A 17,395-nucleotide genomic window follows, 5' to 3' on the forward strand; every position below is an offset into this window, starting at 1 on the left:
GCTGAAAAGGAAGTCCCTTCTCCTTTGAGTATATTCCTAATTCATCCTACCTTTTCTTATTTCTTGAATGGAGCATGCAATAGGTACTTAGGCCGAATGAATGAGTAGCTGTTTAATCAGTTTTCATATCTTAAAAGGAATGCAAATGGAACTGAAGTCTTATGGTTCAATCTAGTACTAAAAGCATGAAACTCAGGCCTATGGCACCATCTCTTACAACTTCCAGTCTGGGAGCTCTGCCACATCCATTCACATTTTAAAATATACATGGATCTTTCCTAATTGCCTCTTTCCTTCCCACAATGGCTAAAGAATTCAATTTGCTGCATTTAGCTAACAAATCCAAATTTCCACACAGATATTCCATATACAACTTTCTACGAAGACAAAGCACTTCCTTAATGAGGCTTCATTACTGATCCCAGAGATGGAAACAAACAAAACCAGAAGCTTTGGAAAGAAACTTTCCTTAGCTACTCCCTTAAGTAGTTGTAGAACCAGAATGTTTAAAATCAAGATAATCAGTTCTAAAGCCCCCAAATAGGCAAACAGGTGGGGTTGACTAGGAACACAGGGGGATCTTTTTTCCCCTAAGCAAGGGCTTCATCAACTTTGTGATGAACTTAATCAGCCTTCAAAGCCTGTGAAAACACCTTCTGTCACCTAGAACCCCCTAGGTCTTTGTGGGGCCACTTGATGTTAGTCTAGTGAAGAAGATTCTAGACCATTAAACAGATGCGTTTTTTCACCAGCTGTCTCCTGTCCTGGCCATTGCAAGCAAGCAGGTGCTAGAGCCAACCAGAGACCCTTAAGCATCACTGTCCCTCACCTCCTCAAGGTCTGGGGAACACAACAGGGGCTTTCTCTGCCCTCAAGAACCAGAAGGCTGAGGTGGTCCTTTGGAAAATAAACCACAAGTTGGAAAAGCTGGCTGAGGAGGATTCTCAGGGTAGTTTGGGAGTCAGCGTCTCCTCTAGAGGAAGATTGGAAAAGTTTTCAGGAGCGAGGTGCTTCAGAATCAGTGTTTTCCAGAATTAAGGCTAGGATGAGGGGAATGAGCCTTTTGATTTTTACCTAGGAAGTGCAACTTGAAAGCATTCTAGGTCTAGAGAACTCTCTTACACACACAAAAAACCAAGATCGAGTTCTCCCTTTTTAAAGGCATTTCTAGTCTTTCCAAATGAAGTAAATAAAACAAAACAATGTGAAAGTGCCTGCCTAGAATAGAGGTGCCAATCATTAGCTGTTAGCTGAATCAGAACCCGATGCTTCTGTGCAAGGCCTTCCTAGCAGTGCTCAGCCATTTAAGGTCAAGGTAAGTGGCTGGTGACTACAGACACCAAAGCATCCCAATTTCTAAAAAAGGGCTGTAGCCATGTGGATATCTTAAAATGTGAAGATCAAAGTATTCCAGGTACCTGGTTTCAGATTCTTGAATTAAAAATTCCACTCACCTGCCCAACTGTTGAGGCACAAATTAAATAAAATTGCAAATTTAGGCATAAGATTCCTACCCTCCACCAAAAAAAAAAAAAAAAAAGATAGCAACACGTACAACATATCTTTTCTCCTTAACATATTTAAAAGTAACAAATCTAGGAACAGGAATTGTCCAATGTTATAAGTTTTCAAAATAAGCCAGTCAGGCAAGACCTAAAGTCTCATACAAAAACAAATTAGCTGTCAGGCTACCATCTTCTTATAAATCAAAAACAACTGGAATGGATTAATTTACTCTTTTTGGGCATTTATGTTTTTAACGCTGGGGATCCTGTTATAAGAGGGAAACTGGTTTTCCCCTGCATGCTTCCAAGTGCAGGCCTTCTTTTCATCATGAACCCGAAGCATAAAGTACTTTGTGCAGAAATGACCTATTAATGAAATGGCTCTTACTTTTTCAAAGCTGATTTTTAGAATTCTGTGTCTATAATGTTTGTGCATAGTGAGTGTGAGAGAGCATGTGTGTGTGCAGACATTCGCACACTCAGGGGTTCCATCAGTCTCTAAGTAGAGGGTGCCATGGTGCACCTTTGTGCGTGTAAAATATCTGTGATTATTTATATCTCTTTCACTTGTTGACGGAGTGATGGCTGAGAGTTCTTAAATGAGACATCTTTTAAGAAATGAATAAAAAATTCAAAGTCTCATTTAAATTGAAAATTGATCTTTCCGGATTTGTATCTAGTTATCTGACAGTGTTGAGGCTTACTGGTCTACTGTTCAAGTGAGAGCAACTACTTCAAGATCAGATAGTTTGTAAAACTTGATGTTAATAGGCAGGTAGCTTCTTATCACTGTAGGATGGTACAGGGGACCCTAGACTGGACGTCGCAGTGTGCCAGCTAGTCTGAAAGGCTTCCCTACCTTGAAAACAGTTACAAAGGAGAAGACACAGTAGTTTGAAAAAAAGAACTGGTTTGTCTAATTGCTTTTGGCTTTTAATCATGATATTTAACTTATTTTGAATTTCGAATATTATTATACAGGAGGTTGGGCAACTTTTATACTAATCAAACAGGAGGCATAGATCAAATAAGGCTGAAAAATATTGCTTTAAAAACTCCATACTGTCAACTTCAAACTCCTCTAAAATATAAAATCTACTAATTAAAAAAACTCCACAGGTGCCTATCAACACTGAGTATGTATCAGGAAGCCTAAGGAACACTCACATCTGGCCATCCTACCCCAGCTGCAATAAATGCTTCCTCATCTCTCCAGCAAGAGATGTTATAAACTTTTAGGGAGATTGTTTACTTCCCTATTCCTGGGAGACTGGGAAAGTGGCTTTTAAGTTTCTTTACCCTTTAAAGAAGCTGGTTTCAATAATATTAATTGCAAAATATGGCAACTGTTTGATTCTTCTTCCCTCAAGGTGACAAATCTTTGGTAGGTTATCTTTTATGTTAGGATCAAGTGAAGTCAAGGAGATCATTCATAGTTGGTCCCCAATATGACAATATATTGGCAACACTAGAGAAAAGAGAAGCTTTTAACGTACGCTGGGGTGGCTGGGAGTCAAAGGGCATCATCATTTTTGGTCTCATTCCTCTCCTTCCAGCCAGTGTAGACATGCTGTCCTCTGATTCATGCCCTAGACATCAAATATGGTGGTTAGTTACAAGCGTGTACCCAAGGCTAATGAGCAACCTCAGCAGTAAAATATTTCTAGTGGGGGATTCAGGACTCACAGATAAGAAAATGGGAAAAGGTGTTTCTGCAGGAAGTGAAATAAAGAGGAAAATGTCATTAGCATATTACTCTCTGTTGAGAATCAATGCATGTTTCAATGTGGTGTCTGTAAGAGCATCCAGACCAAGAAGATTCTGAACACCACAATGACAGCTGGCCTCCAACTGAAGGACAGAATGAGATGCACACAGGTCTAAGTTGTCTCAAATACTTGAGTATCAAGTTGGTGAAGCCTGACGAGAGACCTAAAAGATCTAGAAGGTGTCTCCTCTAGAACCTTTCCCCCAGAACAAGCTAGCTTTTCTTCATCAGATGTTGACCAAATCCCACAACACACATTTCTTTCAACCTAACCTTGTATAGGAATCACCAAATTTAAGGCAACCTGATAAAATGGAAAATGATTTAAGCATTTGGAGAAAATCTGCACCTCTGTAAGAATTCCGCCTTTGATGAATGTTGCTGTCCATCGAATTGTCAACAGGTGTGATATCTTGAGAGTTACGAGGAATCGGAGTATCAGTCATGATGGGGTTTGGGTCTGGGGATTTATCGATGGGTTTCAGCTCCAGTCTCTCATGATGGATCCAGAGGTCTGGGGGTTTGACATCTTTGGAGTTCCCTTTGTACTTGTGGGAACCATTCACTGATTTACAGGCTGCTCGTTTCCTAGGCACAAAATGAACAGAATTTTTTTCTGAAGTAACTCTTTTAAACATATTTGTCAAAAGGTTTGAATGATTAAAATTGCCCTTCTGAGAGACAACTTCAAGCAAAGACAGAAACTAAACATGAACAAAGAAAAGAAAACAGAGGCAAGAAGTTTATGTCTAGGAACAGTAAATGTATCTCCTCTTTGTTCACATATATTTAAAGATATGTACAAGGGCATATTTGAATATTGTCTTGTGATTAGACAGCATTTTAAAATCAAATAATCTCTAAAGCAGAAAGTTCCTCCATAAGCTTCCAATCAATAAAGGACAACAATCACTAGAAATATAACAACAGAATAGAGTTAGAGTCTATAGCTTATAAAGGAGGGGGGAACAATGTTTTCTTTATTTTTAAATTAAATTTATTGAGGTAACACTGGTTAATACGTTATAAAAGTTTCAGGTACAATTTTATATACAACTAGATACTTTATTGTGTGTTCACCACCCAAAGTCTAGTCTCCTTCCATCACTATATATTAAACCCCTTTTACCCTCTTCATTTTCTCTCCATTCCTTGCTCCCCTCTGGTAACCATCATTCTGTTGCCTTTATCTTTGAGTTTGTTTATTTTGTTTGAACAACACTTTAGGTCATCCAAACTCAGGACACCAACTGAGTAAGTCAAGAATGCAGATGAAAGTGTCTATTTCTCTGTGCCTTAGTTTCTCTATTAAGCCACTCACCCATTTAATAAGGTACCTACTATATGTCATATATGTCAGACTCTGTGCTGGACTGCTGTGCCCTCAGCACTTCTGGTCGAGTGAGGAAGACAAACATTGAACTATTACATTAAAATGCCCTGAGTCTAATGAAATGCCAAGCATTACAGTAACCTCTTAATGGCTGGATATGAAGTAGACAGGAAAAACCAGGAAGTAGTAGTCACATTTAAGCTAACACCTAAAGGGGGCAGGGCAGAAGGAGCATTTCCGGTAGTGGAATCGGCATATGTCAAAGCCCTGAAGTGAAGCGCAATGGCCTGTCTACTAGAGGGACCGTATGGTGTCCTGAGTGGTGAGAGCACAGTAACCCATGGGGATGCGGGAAAGGCAGTCAGCAATCAGATCACAAAGGGCTTTTAGGGCTATGCCAGGAGTCTGAACTTCTCTGAGTCATGAGAAACCGCTAAATGGTTTTAAGCACGAGAGTAAGGAGATCAATTTTGAGTTAAAAATTTACACTCGCTGTGGTGTGAAGAAGGGATTTCAGGGGTAGGGAACAGAACAGGAGACGAGCTAGGATGTGCTTCAATAACCTCAGCCATGACTGATGGTGGCCTGGGACAGTGGAAATGAAGCAAAGAGGCAGATTTGACTTGCTTAAGAGCCAGAAATGATAAAACTTGGTGAATAAATGAGTGTGAGGTGGTATAGGAATAAAGAAGCAAGAGGAACAAAAGACGATGTTGAGGTTTCTGGCTTAAGTCATTTACTTACATTGGGAATAACACAATAGAAAGAGGTCTGACAGAAAAGATCGTAAGTTCTGTTTTGGATATGCCTAGTGCCTCTGAGACATACAAAAGGAAATGCAGAAGAGGCAATTTTGGTGAAGCAGTAGGGGCAGAATTCAGATTAGAAAGGACCGAAGCATGAGTAGGCAGTGAAAGAATGGATGAGATTGGATAAGTATTCAAGAAATTTTGTGGTGAAGGGAAAGACAGGGATTTGTAGGCAGCTGGTGGTAAGGCTCATGCAGCAGAGGAAGGGTTATAATTATAATTATTTCTTAACATGGAAGAAATCTGAGAACATTTAAATGCTAAAAGGACAGAGCCAAATGAGAGTAAGAGGTTAGCTGTATTGGAGAGAGAGACAACAGTAAGTACAAGGTCTGAGAAAGAGAGGAGACACTGAGATCCAGAGGATAAATGAGGAACTGGCTTCAGACAGGAGAAAGGACACGTAGGGAAGGGGGAGATGATTATTCCCAGTGTAGAAGGTTTTAGATGTAACAGCAGTACACTGAGGTAGCTCACTGTCCAGAGTGAGGGACTACAGAGGAACGCGCCAAAAAACGAGGGGCTGGACTCGACATGCTCTGTCAACTTTGAGGTTCTATGAGTCTATAAACAGCTATAATTGAAAGAGGAGGTACTACAGGGGTTAAAGAGGAGGAGCTCAACTATTTTTCAGGTCAATGGAATGTGGGTGACTGGGGAAGGAGGAGGGGAAACACCCTCTGTAGACCGATACAATTCCTTAAACAAAGGGACCCATGTCTGTAGGCCTTACAGATTCACATACAGAATACAGAGCCTATTACCAACCGATTTTTCCTGCCTCTGCACCTGAAGACTAAGTACTTCATTGTTTATTTACTTGGAATTTTAAATCTCTCAAAGCACTAAGGAATTATGTCATTTTGGGTTTTTTAGACTCTTTTAAATAATGATCTCAAGATTTCTAAAACTAGATATAAAATCAAGTTCATAAAGGTAAGTAAATGTGAAATGCTGAACAAAGAAGCTTGCAGAAAAGTTCAGAAACAGGCTTTTAAGAGAAATCATTTTCCATAATCAAAAGTAGATAGAGACAGCTGATCAGGAGAATCAATGATCAGGTGCCTTATAAAAGCAGTCCCCATTTTTTTGAAAAGTGATGCAATGCAAGCTATAGAAAGCTATTTTATTTGGGCAAAAGCAAGATTAAAAACATCACACAGCCTACAGAAAATGACCTACAGCCATTCCTAGAAGCACTTACAGGGTAGCTTGTATTTGTCCTCTATACTGAAAACACATTTATTGTTATTAAATACACGCATCCTGGCCTTGGGCAGGCCAAGTCTGATGGATAATCACAGATGTGAATTTCTCTTTCTTTTTTATGGAGCAATACCTCCCATTTTACATTCTTTTAGGATATTGTAATTAAAGCCATTTTATTATCCACGTTGTGTTTTTCCTATTTGTGTAACTCAGGATCTCTTTTTTTAATGCTGCTACACTGCCAGATATGAGTTGAATGTGATCTAGGGTTTAGAAGTCTCTTAAGCTCTGGAGTGCAGACTGTTATCAAGCTCTATGTAACTGAATCACCACACTGTCTGCTCTAGACAATGAGCCTCAAGCCTAAATATCCCAGAGGAGTTCAGGGCTAGCAGCCACCTGACCTCTCTGCAAATGTGATATGCTGATTATAAATGATCCTTTTTTATTGATGAATCCCCTTTCTCCCTCCCAGCTCCTATGCATACCGACCTCAACTTCCACACTTGGAAACACTTCCTTAAAAATATTCTTAAACTTAGATTTGGAATGAAGGCCTATGGTCTTCTTCCACGTCAGCTGGTATTTGTGCCATGAAACAGTCTATGTCTACAAACTCCTGTGCACCTGGTTCACTGTGTGCATAAACAGACAGTGCTCCAAAGGGGCTACCAGCAAAACTGGACACTGTCCACTTTCCTCTCCAGATCTCTCCTCTACTTGGCTCTGTGACTGGAGAGGTTGAATGAAATGAACTTTATCTACTTGGCAATGCTGTCCTTGGCTTCCAGTTGGTTTTGGCCAGTAGAAGGCACAGGCAAGAGACTGGAGGGTCAGAGGTGTTTTTTCTCTGCAGTTCTCCTTGCTGGGCTAGCGGCCGTCAGTGACTCCATTCCTACCACCACATAGCTCCTGTCAGAAGCCCTCTCCTACTGCCTCAGATCTCTGAAAATAGCCTTCTCTTCTTCAGAAAGGATTCTTGCTCTTTCAGGCTCAGGTGACGTCACTGTCACCACTTAAGGTGGCTGATCATTGCTGCTGACCCCTGAACATTGCTGCCTACTTTCCTAACCCCACCTAGGACTTTGCAAGTGGTCCCTTCATTAAACTCTCTTTCACTCCTTTTAAGTGTGCTACCTCCTTCCTGACAGGACCCTGACTCATACACATTTATAAGAAGACCCATTCTGCATTTCCTTTAAAAATATTTATGACATCAGTTTTCATTTATGTTTTAACTGTGTGCAACTCCATGCACAAAAGTCACAAAGAAGCAAAAAAATAGATACCAAAAATCTGTGGGCTACATTTGGGGCGCCTTACTTTTTCTGATGAGAGGTGGTGCGTCTGGTACAAAAGACAGCGATGATCACAACCACCACGATGGTGATGACCCCAACTGAGACGATGATGACCAGTAGCATATTACTATCCAGAGGAGAGGTGGGACTTCCATGGGGGCTGTTACTGCCTAGAGAGGGAAGAAAGGTATGTTGGTTAGTGTTAGAGAATTCTAAAAATGCATACAATCAGGCTGTAGAAGCTTCATGTATAGATACTTCACGTGAGCTTCTTTATAATACCCATCGCCAAGCCTTATATAAGTGTCTCATAAACATGGCTATCTCCTCTAGATTATGAAATCTAGAAAGCTGAGTTTTTGCCTTATGAACATTTCTCAGCACAGTGCCTTGTACAAAGGTGGTGTTCAATAAAGGCTTCTGAAATTATACTGAACATTACACGGAAAAATAAAGGGTCTGACCTTCTGGTATCTTATGTTATACATAAATTCATCTTGAAAAGCACCATTTGTAAATCATTTAGTTTTCTGACTTTCAAAGCCATTTTTAAAATGTGCATTCATAGAAAGCAAGTTTTTATTCCTCAAAATATGTCTGGATGTCTGAAATCACAAAAAATTACTTGAAAAATAAAGTCTCTCTGTTTTTATAAACATAGTCTATGCAGAGTTAACTCTCATATTCCATTTCAGAAAAAAGTAAGTCAGTCTCTCTCTCTCTCTCTCTCTGCATTAATTAGACAAATACGTATTGTGTGGTTACTATGTGCCAGAGGTTGTTCTAGGCCTAAAGATGCAACAGTTGTTCTAGAGGTTGTTCTAGGCCTAAAGAGCAGCAAAGATGTGAAGGTGGGGGTGGGGGCAGACAATAAACAATAAGAAATTATTGGTAGTAATGAGTGCTATGAAAAAATAAAATGAGAAGGTAAAATACAGTGATTGGGTGGCTATTTTATACTGAGTGGTTGGAAAAAGCTTCCCAGAGAAGATGGCATTTGAGTGGAGATTTGAATGACAAGGGAGATCTCATAATACAAAGGCCTGGAGGAAAAACATTCCAGAGACAGGGAATAGCTAGTAGCAAGATCCTAAAGCAGAAACGATATGTTCTAGGGGTGTTCAAGGAAAAGAAAAGTAGCCATTGTTGCTTAAGCAGAGAGAGATATGCAAAGTTAGAGGAAAGGAAGTTGAGCAGATGAGGCTGGAGAGGTATGCAGAAGCCAGAGCATTTAGGACCTTGAGGAAATTTAGTTCTTATTTCCCCACTGCTTACAGGATGAGGTCCAAGCTCTTGATCAAGGTCTTTTGTAATCTAAAAGTTTTCCTTTTTCGTTTTTCTGAAACATTTCTTTGCTTCCCACGCCATTATAGAAGTTATGCATGCTCACATTAAAAAATATGTAACCATACAGATGTAACCACCATGGATATTTGGTATCTTTCCTTCGAGTTTCTCTCTCTCTCACCTAACAATCAGAGCTGTACATAATGACACAATGGCATGAGCTGCTTTCCAGGTAATGAATGTTTATTCACTAGAAGTACCTAGGAAGAGTCAACCTGCCCAGTCTGGGATGTTGTGAAAGAAATTCCTACCATGAAGGCACAGCCTGTGAATCCATGTTTTTAGAAAAGCTCCTATAGTGATTCTCATATACTTCCAGGTTTATAAATTTATAATCTAATCTAAATTGTATTTATTGTGGGAATCGCTTCCATAATACAGGATTAGCTGACCTTCCAACTTTTGATTCTGTAATTTTATAGGCTACATCTAAGCACAGTGCAAAATCTGGGCTGATTTAGGAAGGCTTAAGAGCTTATTCTTCTACATTTGGTTCAATCATTTTTATCCTTCTTTTCTTAGAAAAAGGTAAGCAGATAGACAACTCAAACTGTACACAACTGACCTTCAATAATATAACATTTTTATATATGGAAAAGACTACAGAATTAGGGGCTAGTAAAATTAGAACATATCTGGGCTTTACATGAGCATTTATTAACAACAGTACAGAGCTACTGGGTGGGGTACTTAGTGGGGCAGGCACTGCAAATAAGAGGCTGGGGAGCTAGGGGCTGGGAGGAAAGCAGAGGTGGTGGTGGTGGTCGTGGTGGTGGTGGTGGTTCTCCCCCGCAGTCCACAGAGATAAATCTCCATTTAATTGCATTTGACCTCTCACTTCTGAGCTAGTCAAAAGCTTCCTTCCAAGTGAGGTCCCAAAGGGCGCATCGACCCTCCTACCTGGGACAATGAGAGGCCATTTCATAAGCCTCACCTGGACTACTGCAATAGCTTCTCAACCATTCTTTTCTGACTTTATCCTTACTTAGTCCCCAAATCATTATTCCCTGTCACCAGAGTAATAACAGTATATACTCAATAAATGGAAGTCGTAGTTTACTAGTTATCAGCCATCTCATATATGTTTTCACAGGATGAAGTTCATATTTCTTAGCATTGCTACCTGAGCATTTGATAGGGTGGTTCTAACCAATCTTCTCTAACCTGAGACTCTCTATCCTGCCTCTAGGCAGTGTGAGGGAGCAGTTTGTTTTATACCATCATGCCTTTGCAAGTGCTGTTATTGCTTCCTGGAATGTTCAACCTCCTTCTCCACATTTAGCAATCTTCCGTGCATCTTTTAAAATCTGGGTCAGATATCATCTCTTCTACAAAGCTTTCCCTTTTCTCTACTAGAGTTTGTTACTCATTCCTCTTGTTCCCATAGCCTATTACATAGAACCTGAACCTTTAAAAATATGTGCAAATGAATGAATGAATGAATGCATACATGAAAGAAAAAAACAAATAATTACTTTCCTCACAGCCTTAAATATTATATTGTGGCCAGCATATAAATGTAACGTATGCATCCCAAGAGAAAAAAACTCTAGAACTCAGAGCATGCAAGTTTTCTGGCTCTCCAAAGAATAGGCTGATTTTACCGAAGTCTGGGCAGAACCACTTTTTGTTTAAATAAATAACTGGAGATTAAGAAATCATTTTATTTCCACAATTAAGTAGGAGTTTCCAGAGGACAGGCCTTTCTCTTCCACGTTTCTCTAGCAGAGGTGAGGAGACACTAAGAGTTATTTCTAGTAACTACTTGTGTGGATTTTCGCCAATACCAGATTCCTATGTCTGGTATAGAACTGTGCCTTTAAGGCTGAGTGTGAGAGTGGATAAGGCATAATCAGAAGTCAAAGGCCTGGGTTTTGGTTCTAGGACTTCTATAATTAAGGCATGGATCCAGGCACATTACTTCTCTACTGAGTCTCCTAATGTATAAAATGGGAATAATGTATTTGTTCTCCTCGCTTCATAGTGTTATGAGGATCAAATGTGATTTCATGTGTGAAAGTAATTTACGAATGGTGAAGTCCTATAGAAAAGTAGATGTCATCATTTAATTAATTAGAAGGCACCAGCTCGTAGGATGGTTAGGAGAGTGGGAAGAATTTTTTAGAATTCCCAAACCAAAAACACTACAGAAAGTAGTTTGGGGAGAAATTAATGATTCCAAAGCATTTCTTTGGCTTATTTGGGTGATAGCTAATTCCACTAGAGGGTTTATTTTTGAAAACAAGATTCTAATTCTTTTCTAGAGGCAGTGGGCAAAAGGAAGACTTGTTTGCTTAGAATTAGTCTTATTTTAAGTTGGCTATGTGGAGAAACAATTTTATTTATAGATCTTACAATGAACGGGTTTGCGGTAATTCAACAAACATGTCAGAAAAATGCCTAAAGCTAACTCTATTAAATAAATGGAAGTAGGTAACATGCTACAATGTTACTACACATTAAGCTATAAAAGACATTTCAAGATGTCCAGCAGAACTGCGTCATGCCCACAGTAGGCCAAAAAAGCCAGGGGGAGGGGCTTTACCGCTCATTGGAGGTTTGTAGTCAGATCCTAGGTCTGGAAGCCGGCTTCCTTTTCCTGAAGACCCTGAGGCTGAAGGAGAAAAACATCACATCAGTAGACCCGATCCACTGGTGTGACAAGTCCACTTCACAGCTACTAAGTGTTTTCTACGAAAAAATATTTTCATTTTATTCTGTTCATGAGAAAATGAAGTAGCACATCAACAACAGGGGGAAATACAGCCTATTTGTGCAAAGCAAACTAAGGTATAACTTTCTCTGCAATGAGGCATCTGAAAGGCTGACATCCTTTTCCCATGGCTGTATCTAATGTGTAACCAGACTGCTACTCGCTGTTCATAATGTGGGAACATATCCATTTCTCTGGCCCAGGAAACAGTTTCTGAAAGGTGGCTCATAGCACTTAATGCAAAAGTAGCTTCTCTGGGAAAAGGAACCAAGGGTACCAGTTTGGTTATCTTCTGTAGTAAAGAACTGGACTCTTCTAAGGGCTCTGGCTATGCTTATCTGGCCTAGCACGTGTCAGTAATGTTTGGCTTTTTTTCTCAAATTATGAAGTTGCCTTTCTAACGTAAGGAAGAGGTAATGAGAACTAAATGTTAAATGAAGCTATTTTCAGAGCCTGCAATGTACTGCCAGTCCTACTGCCAGACTATAGGAAACCTAGAGAACAAAGGAAGATTCCTTCTGGGATGACTAACAAACCTTTCACCCATACCTAGAAGGGAAAACAGTCTTTACGTTGTACTCTGTGGTTCATTCCCTAAGGCCAAAATCACGGAACCTATGGAACAAAAGCTAGGGACTGCCAGCAGACTTTCTCACTATATCCCCACACCTTTCAAGCTACATGCCCTTATCTTTCACACCATATACCCATACCATCAAAGGAAAATAGGTAAACAAAGTCTTTAAACTGTAATTCATAGAAACTAAGAGTGACATATAAACTGAATTCCCCAAACACTCAGGGTCTTTGTCTTGGTCTTTGTCTGTCTTTCAATCTGTCTTTTGTTCCCCCAGTCTTTTCTCTCTGTCCTTCTCCCCTTTCACATTCTCTGCCTCTGAAAGGAGACCACACGCTGACTATGGAGTGTTATTCCTTCTCTAATAAACTCCTTTTCATTCTAACTCTGGTGTGCGCTTGAATGCTTTCTGAGCTCAATCAAGAACTCTCCCTCTCTAGGTGCAGGACTTGAATCTCCACTCAGGGTGGGGGAATTCACCCTGTTTGCATAATTTCCAAATATAAAGTTGCCTTAAGCAGGAGCAGGAAGGCAAGTGAAGGTTCAAATTGGGGTCTCAGTTCCTTCTCAGTCACCTAAATATCCAAAGATGGATAAACAAAGTCTTCCCTCTAGTTGCTCACAAAAGACACTGTCTCCTAATCCATCACTGCAAAACAAAAGTGAGGCTGCTGACCTTAGGCTTGGGACCACCTCACAAGCAGACCTAAGAAAACACAAATATCAGTGTTTAGAAATTCCTATTCTTGGTCTTGAATTTTGTTCTTCACATTTATAGAAGAATCTACTTGGGGAAAGCAAATACAAGGAGTCTTTTCCCAATAAAGCAAGGATTTGGGGCCAGAAGGAAGTAGTATCACGCTTCTCTTGAAGAGGTCTGAAAGAATTGCAAAGTAAAAGCTGCCCCTCAGAGTTAATATAGCACAGTGCTTAAGAGACTGCCTACACTTGAATACTGGCTCCATCATGTACTAACAGTTTGACTTTTGGCAAGTTATTTCTTTTGGGTATTCATTTCCTCATTGTGAAACAGTGATAATAATGGTATCTACTTCATAAAACTGTTCTGGGGATTAAATGGAATTTAATTCTATAAAATATTTTGAATATTGCCTGACACATAGTAAATGTTCAATAAATATTAACTACTATTATTATAAGCATAATAAATCTTTAGGAAAGAATATAATTTTTCTCTTTACAGAGATGGAAAGCATAAAGCTTCAGAAAACTTAGAATAATTTCTACAAATAAAGCTTGACTAGAAATTCATAAACTAGTTGTGTTTCTGTAAAACAGTAGAGCTAACATCAAGTACTTCTATAAATTATCAGACTTGGAAGAAATTAAATGAAAATCTGAAGGTTTCTGTATGTAGTTCATTTAACACAATAAATCTAGAGACAAAAACAATGTTTTCTATGTTTCCAGAAGTTCAAAATCCTGAAAGGTAACAAACATTCTTGGGTATCCAAAAGGGCTTATTCTAGACTTTAACTCACAGTCTCTCTTCAATTGTCCATACTTATTACTCTATCCCCTTACTTCTGATGCCATCGTTCCTCCCAAATGGCACACACCTTATGTCAGCTGTTCTTTTCACTATGATAAAGTCTAGCTGGTGGAGATGACTTAGCATTTGTAAGGCTCTTCATGTCTAAGTGGAGTCATTTGTCAGGCAGCCCACATTTAAGGCAAACTATCCAGAGTATCATATTATGTAAATAATTGCCAAAGAACACAATTTGCTAATAAGCTGGTTGGTTTAACATCTGTATTTCTCAATTATTTTTTCTTTTAAATTTAACCTATGAATGGGAAATTCCAAGGATTAGCCAAAAACCAAAAATAATTATAAGTGAAGAATTTTAAATGTCAGAGGTGTGGTGCAGCCCAGAACTGTTCTCTGGCTTATGGAATGAAGTGAGGGAAGGACAACGAGCACATTTATATTCTATGCATATACAATATGGTTATTTTTCTTCATGCTTAAGTTCAAAGTTTCTACCATGATTAGGGTGCCCTGTGGCACTCCTCTTCCGCATACAAAATCATGTTTGCAGCTTCTCCAAAGTACAACAAAAGACTCATTGAATGTAAACACATTTTCAAAGCCTTGAAACTTGAAACCTCAAGTTCTGACCTTGATATTAACCAAGAGCCAAAGACTTTGTATTTCTAATGACTACTCTTAAACCATGAAAGCAACCATCAAATTTACTGTTATTGCTCTTTCTTAGTATAGAAAACAGATACCAACTGTAGCTGAATTCCCAGAGATGACAATCCCTAAGTACAGTTACCTCTTCACAAAAGCAATTATAGTGAAAAGACCTTGCTGACAGATAATTTCAAGAATGGTGACACTGAGGCCCATGCTTCTTAGGTTTCTACTTTAAATCGTTTCTATTAAAATGAGCCGATATATTTAAGGGAAGAAATGGAAAAGGAGCACTGAAATAAGCTTATGGTAACAGAGTAAACAGCACTAATTTTGTCACAGATAATCATACAATTCAGCAGGGTAAATTTGTAGATTCTTTGTGTGGGGAGGAAAATAGGGTATTTGCTGAATTTGATTACAACTTTTCATCTAGAGATACTAATAAAATCCTAGATGCTACAAATACAACAAATTGGTATGCTTGTTCTCATCCTGGCACAAATGCCTATTACTGTTACAGAATTTCAATATTTTAGTGCAAACGATAATCTTACCAATCTCCTACAGGGGCAGAACTCAGTTTTTTGTTTTTTTTTTCTGCCAGTCTATTTAGCTCCTAAGTAGATTCCCAGCTTTTCAGATACCCCAAGTGCCACAAACAAGGACTCAACTCCACTTTGGCCAATAAACACATAGTTTTTAACACATGGTACTGATTTTCAGGGAAAAAAAAAAAAGAAACAAAATCAACGAAAAGCTAATAAGAGGTCATGAAAGAGAGGAAAGGAAAGAGAGGCCATCTACTCATTTACCTTGATCATTAGGCATTTTATCAGAGGAGTCCGCTAACAGGCCAAGCACAGGGGAAGAAAAAACAAGAGCAAGGATCACAAGCTTTGAAGATGGGACAGGCAGAATTTTTAAAGGAAAAAATAAAAATAAAACCCCCACAAACTTCCAAATCAATTGTCTTTTTTTTTTTTTTTAAAGTACTAACAGAAGAGAAATCCATATATGGTTTCTATATTTCCATAGACTCAGTTCTCCGACTAAATTTCATTCCTACACTCACTTAGTTCAATACTTTATTATCTTCACTTTCTTATCTAGAGTTTTCTTTAAAGGGCCCCTTTTAGTCTCTTTCTCTCTACAAAAGTCTAAAACAAGCCTTTCAGGTTAAGAGCCTGCATGTGTTGAAAGAGAATCATCCATCATAATAACATGCTATTACTCTGTCTGGGAACCAAGAGACTCACATCTGATTTGACCTTTAGATCACTGCAATTCACCTGCTTTGAACGGTCTGAAGTCAGTTTCCTTCTATGTGATAGGGTTAGGCCAGAAACCTAGGGTGGTCAGTGGTAGGTGAGGGATCATTTTGAGATAAATGTACACATTGTGGCTCATCATGAGGACTTCTCATATTATCTATAATCTCTATACGCTAAAGTAATATGTGCAAGCACAGGCCCACTAAAAAGACACATGATAAAACACTCTGTTTGAAGAAGCCTTACCTTTAGGTGTCCTGAACTGGACAGCTTCAGACATGGGCCCCATGCCCTTTGAGTTCCGAGCCTGGATTTTGAAGTAGTATGGAGTGTCAAGTGTTAACTCTTGTATCTGGTGAGTCAGCCTGTTTCCCACAACAGGCTCAATAACCCAGTCGTGTATCTCTGCATTCACATCTGTGCTGTAATATATGATGTAACCTGTCCAAAGCAGTTAATGAGAAATGAAATCTTATTCTTGCTTTTTCTTTTGCAATTGGTAAGTCAATAACGATATATGTTATAGCACAAACAAGTAGAGAACCAGTTATTGATTAAACAGCAATGGTAAAATGCATTCCAAATGCTACACTAAACATTATATTAAGAAAACCACAGTGTGGTTTACACAGTACCAGTCAAAGTAATAAAACTAATAAAAAATAAAAAATATAGAATTAAGTACTCTTAGAAGCTAAGAAATCATACAGGAAAAATAATCACTTCAACATCTTAATATTTAAATAATGTACCTTCTAGAGTCTACAATTAAAATAATGCTGTTTTGAAAACCAATAACGACCTGACACGCTGTTTTAGCTCTCACTAATGTGATTTCCCAGGAGAAAAACTGGGAGATGGGCAGCAACCTTTCAGTTCTCCCAGACTTGGGTGGAAGTCACAGTGAAACGTCACCTGATACCTCCACCAGAGGGCGCTCAATCTCCATGGCTGAGGCTTACAACCATAAGCCTACCTGACTCACAAAGTGCAAAAATGCACTGCATTACTGGGTTTTAAAGAAAAAATAAAATGCAAGCCAAGTCAAGTCATGCTTCACTTTTTAATAAAAGAGGCAAGTTAAAAAACCTAAAACATGACATAAAGACCAGGGATTTATGGAAAGGCGTTTCTACTGAAAGCCGAAGCAGAACAATGCTAAGAAATGCTTCCAGTTTCCTTAGGTAACCCTATTCACACTAAGGAACTTCAGAAGGCAGACTCCTGTTCCTCAGCATATACCTACTCAGAACAGAGTCTCCAAGGGGATAATCAACAGCAAACTCCCAGCAGGCTTTCCTCCTTGATAAGGCTGAGGAAGGCACAGTGGTCACCACTGTGGACAGTTCTCTGGAAGTCTGAGGAAATATTCCAGGTCTCTTCAAAGGCCTAGGCCAA

At 39.1% G+C, this 17,395-nt stretch overlaps 1 protein-coding gene across 1 annotated transcript in view; it reads right to left on the reverse strand.

Annotated features, from left to right (window-relative positions):
• The window catches only part of NEO1 (neogenin 1), a 154,638-nt gene that overhangs the window by 8,898 nt on the left and 128,345 nt on the right, over positions 1-17,395 (reverse strand). Inside the window, exons 20-24 of the mRNA XM_015597664.2 lie at positions 16,244-16,438; positions 11,818-11,886; positions 7,948-8,095; positions 3,623-3,861; positions 3,002-3,094 (exon numbers count right to left, since the gene is read on the reverse strand). Coding sequence (XP_015453150.1) covers positions 3,002-3,094; positions 3,623-3,861; positions 7,948-8,095; positions 11,818-11,886; positions 16,244-16,438 — 744 coding nt within the window. The remainder of the gene's footprint in view (positions 1-3,001; positions 3,095-3,622; positions 3,862-7,947; positions 8,096-11,817; positions 11,887-16,243; positions 16,439-17,395) is intronic.

Source organism: Pteropus alecto, unplaced genomic scaffold (genome assembly GCF_000325575.1).
Source record: "Pteropus alecto unplaced genomic scaffold, ASM32557v1 scaffold38, whole genome shotgun sequence".
NCBI classification, from domain to species: domain Eukaryota; kingdom Metazoa; phylum Chordata; class Mammalia; order Chiroptera; family Pteropodidae; genus Pteropus; species Pteropus alecto.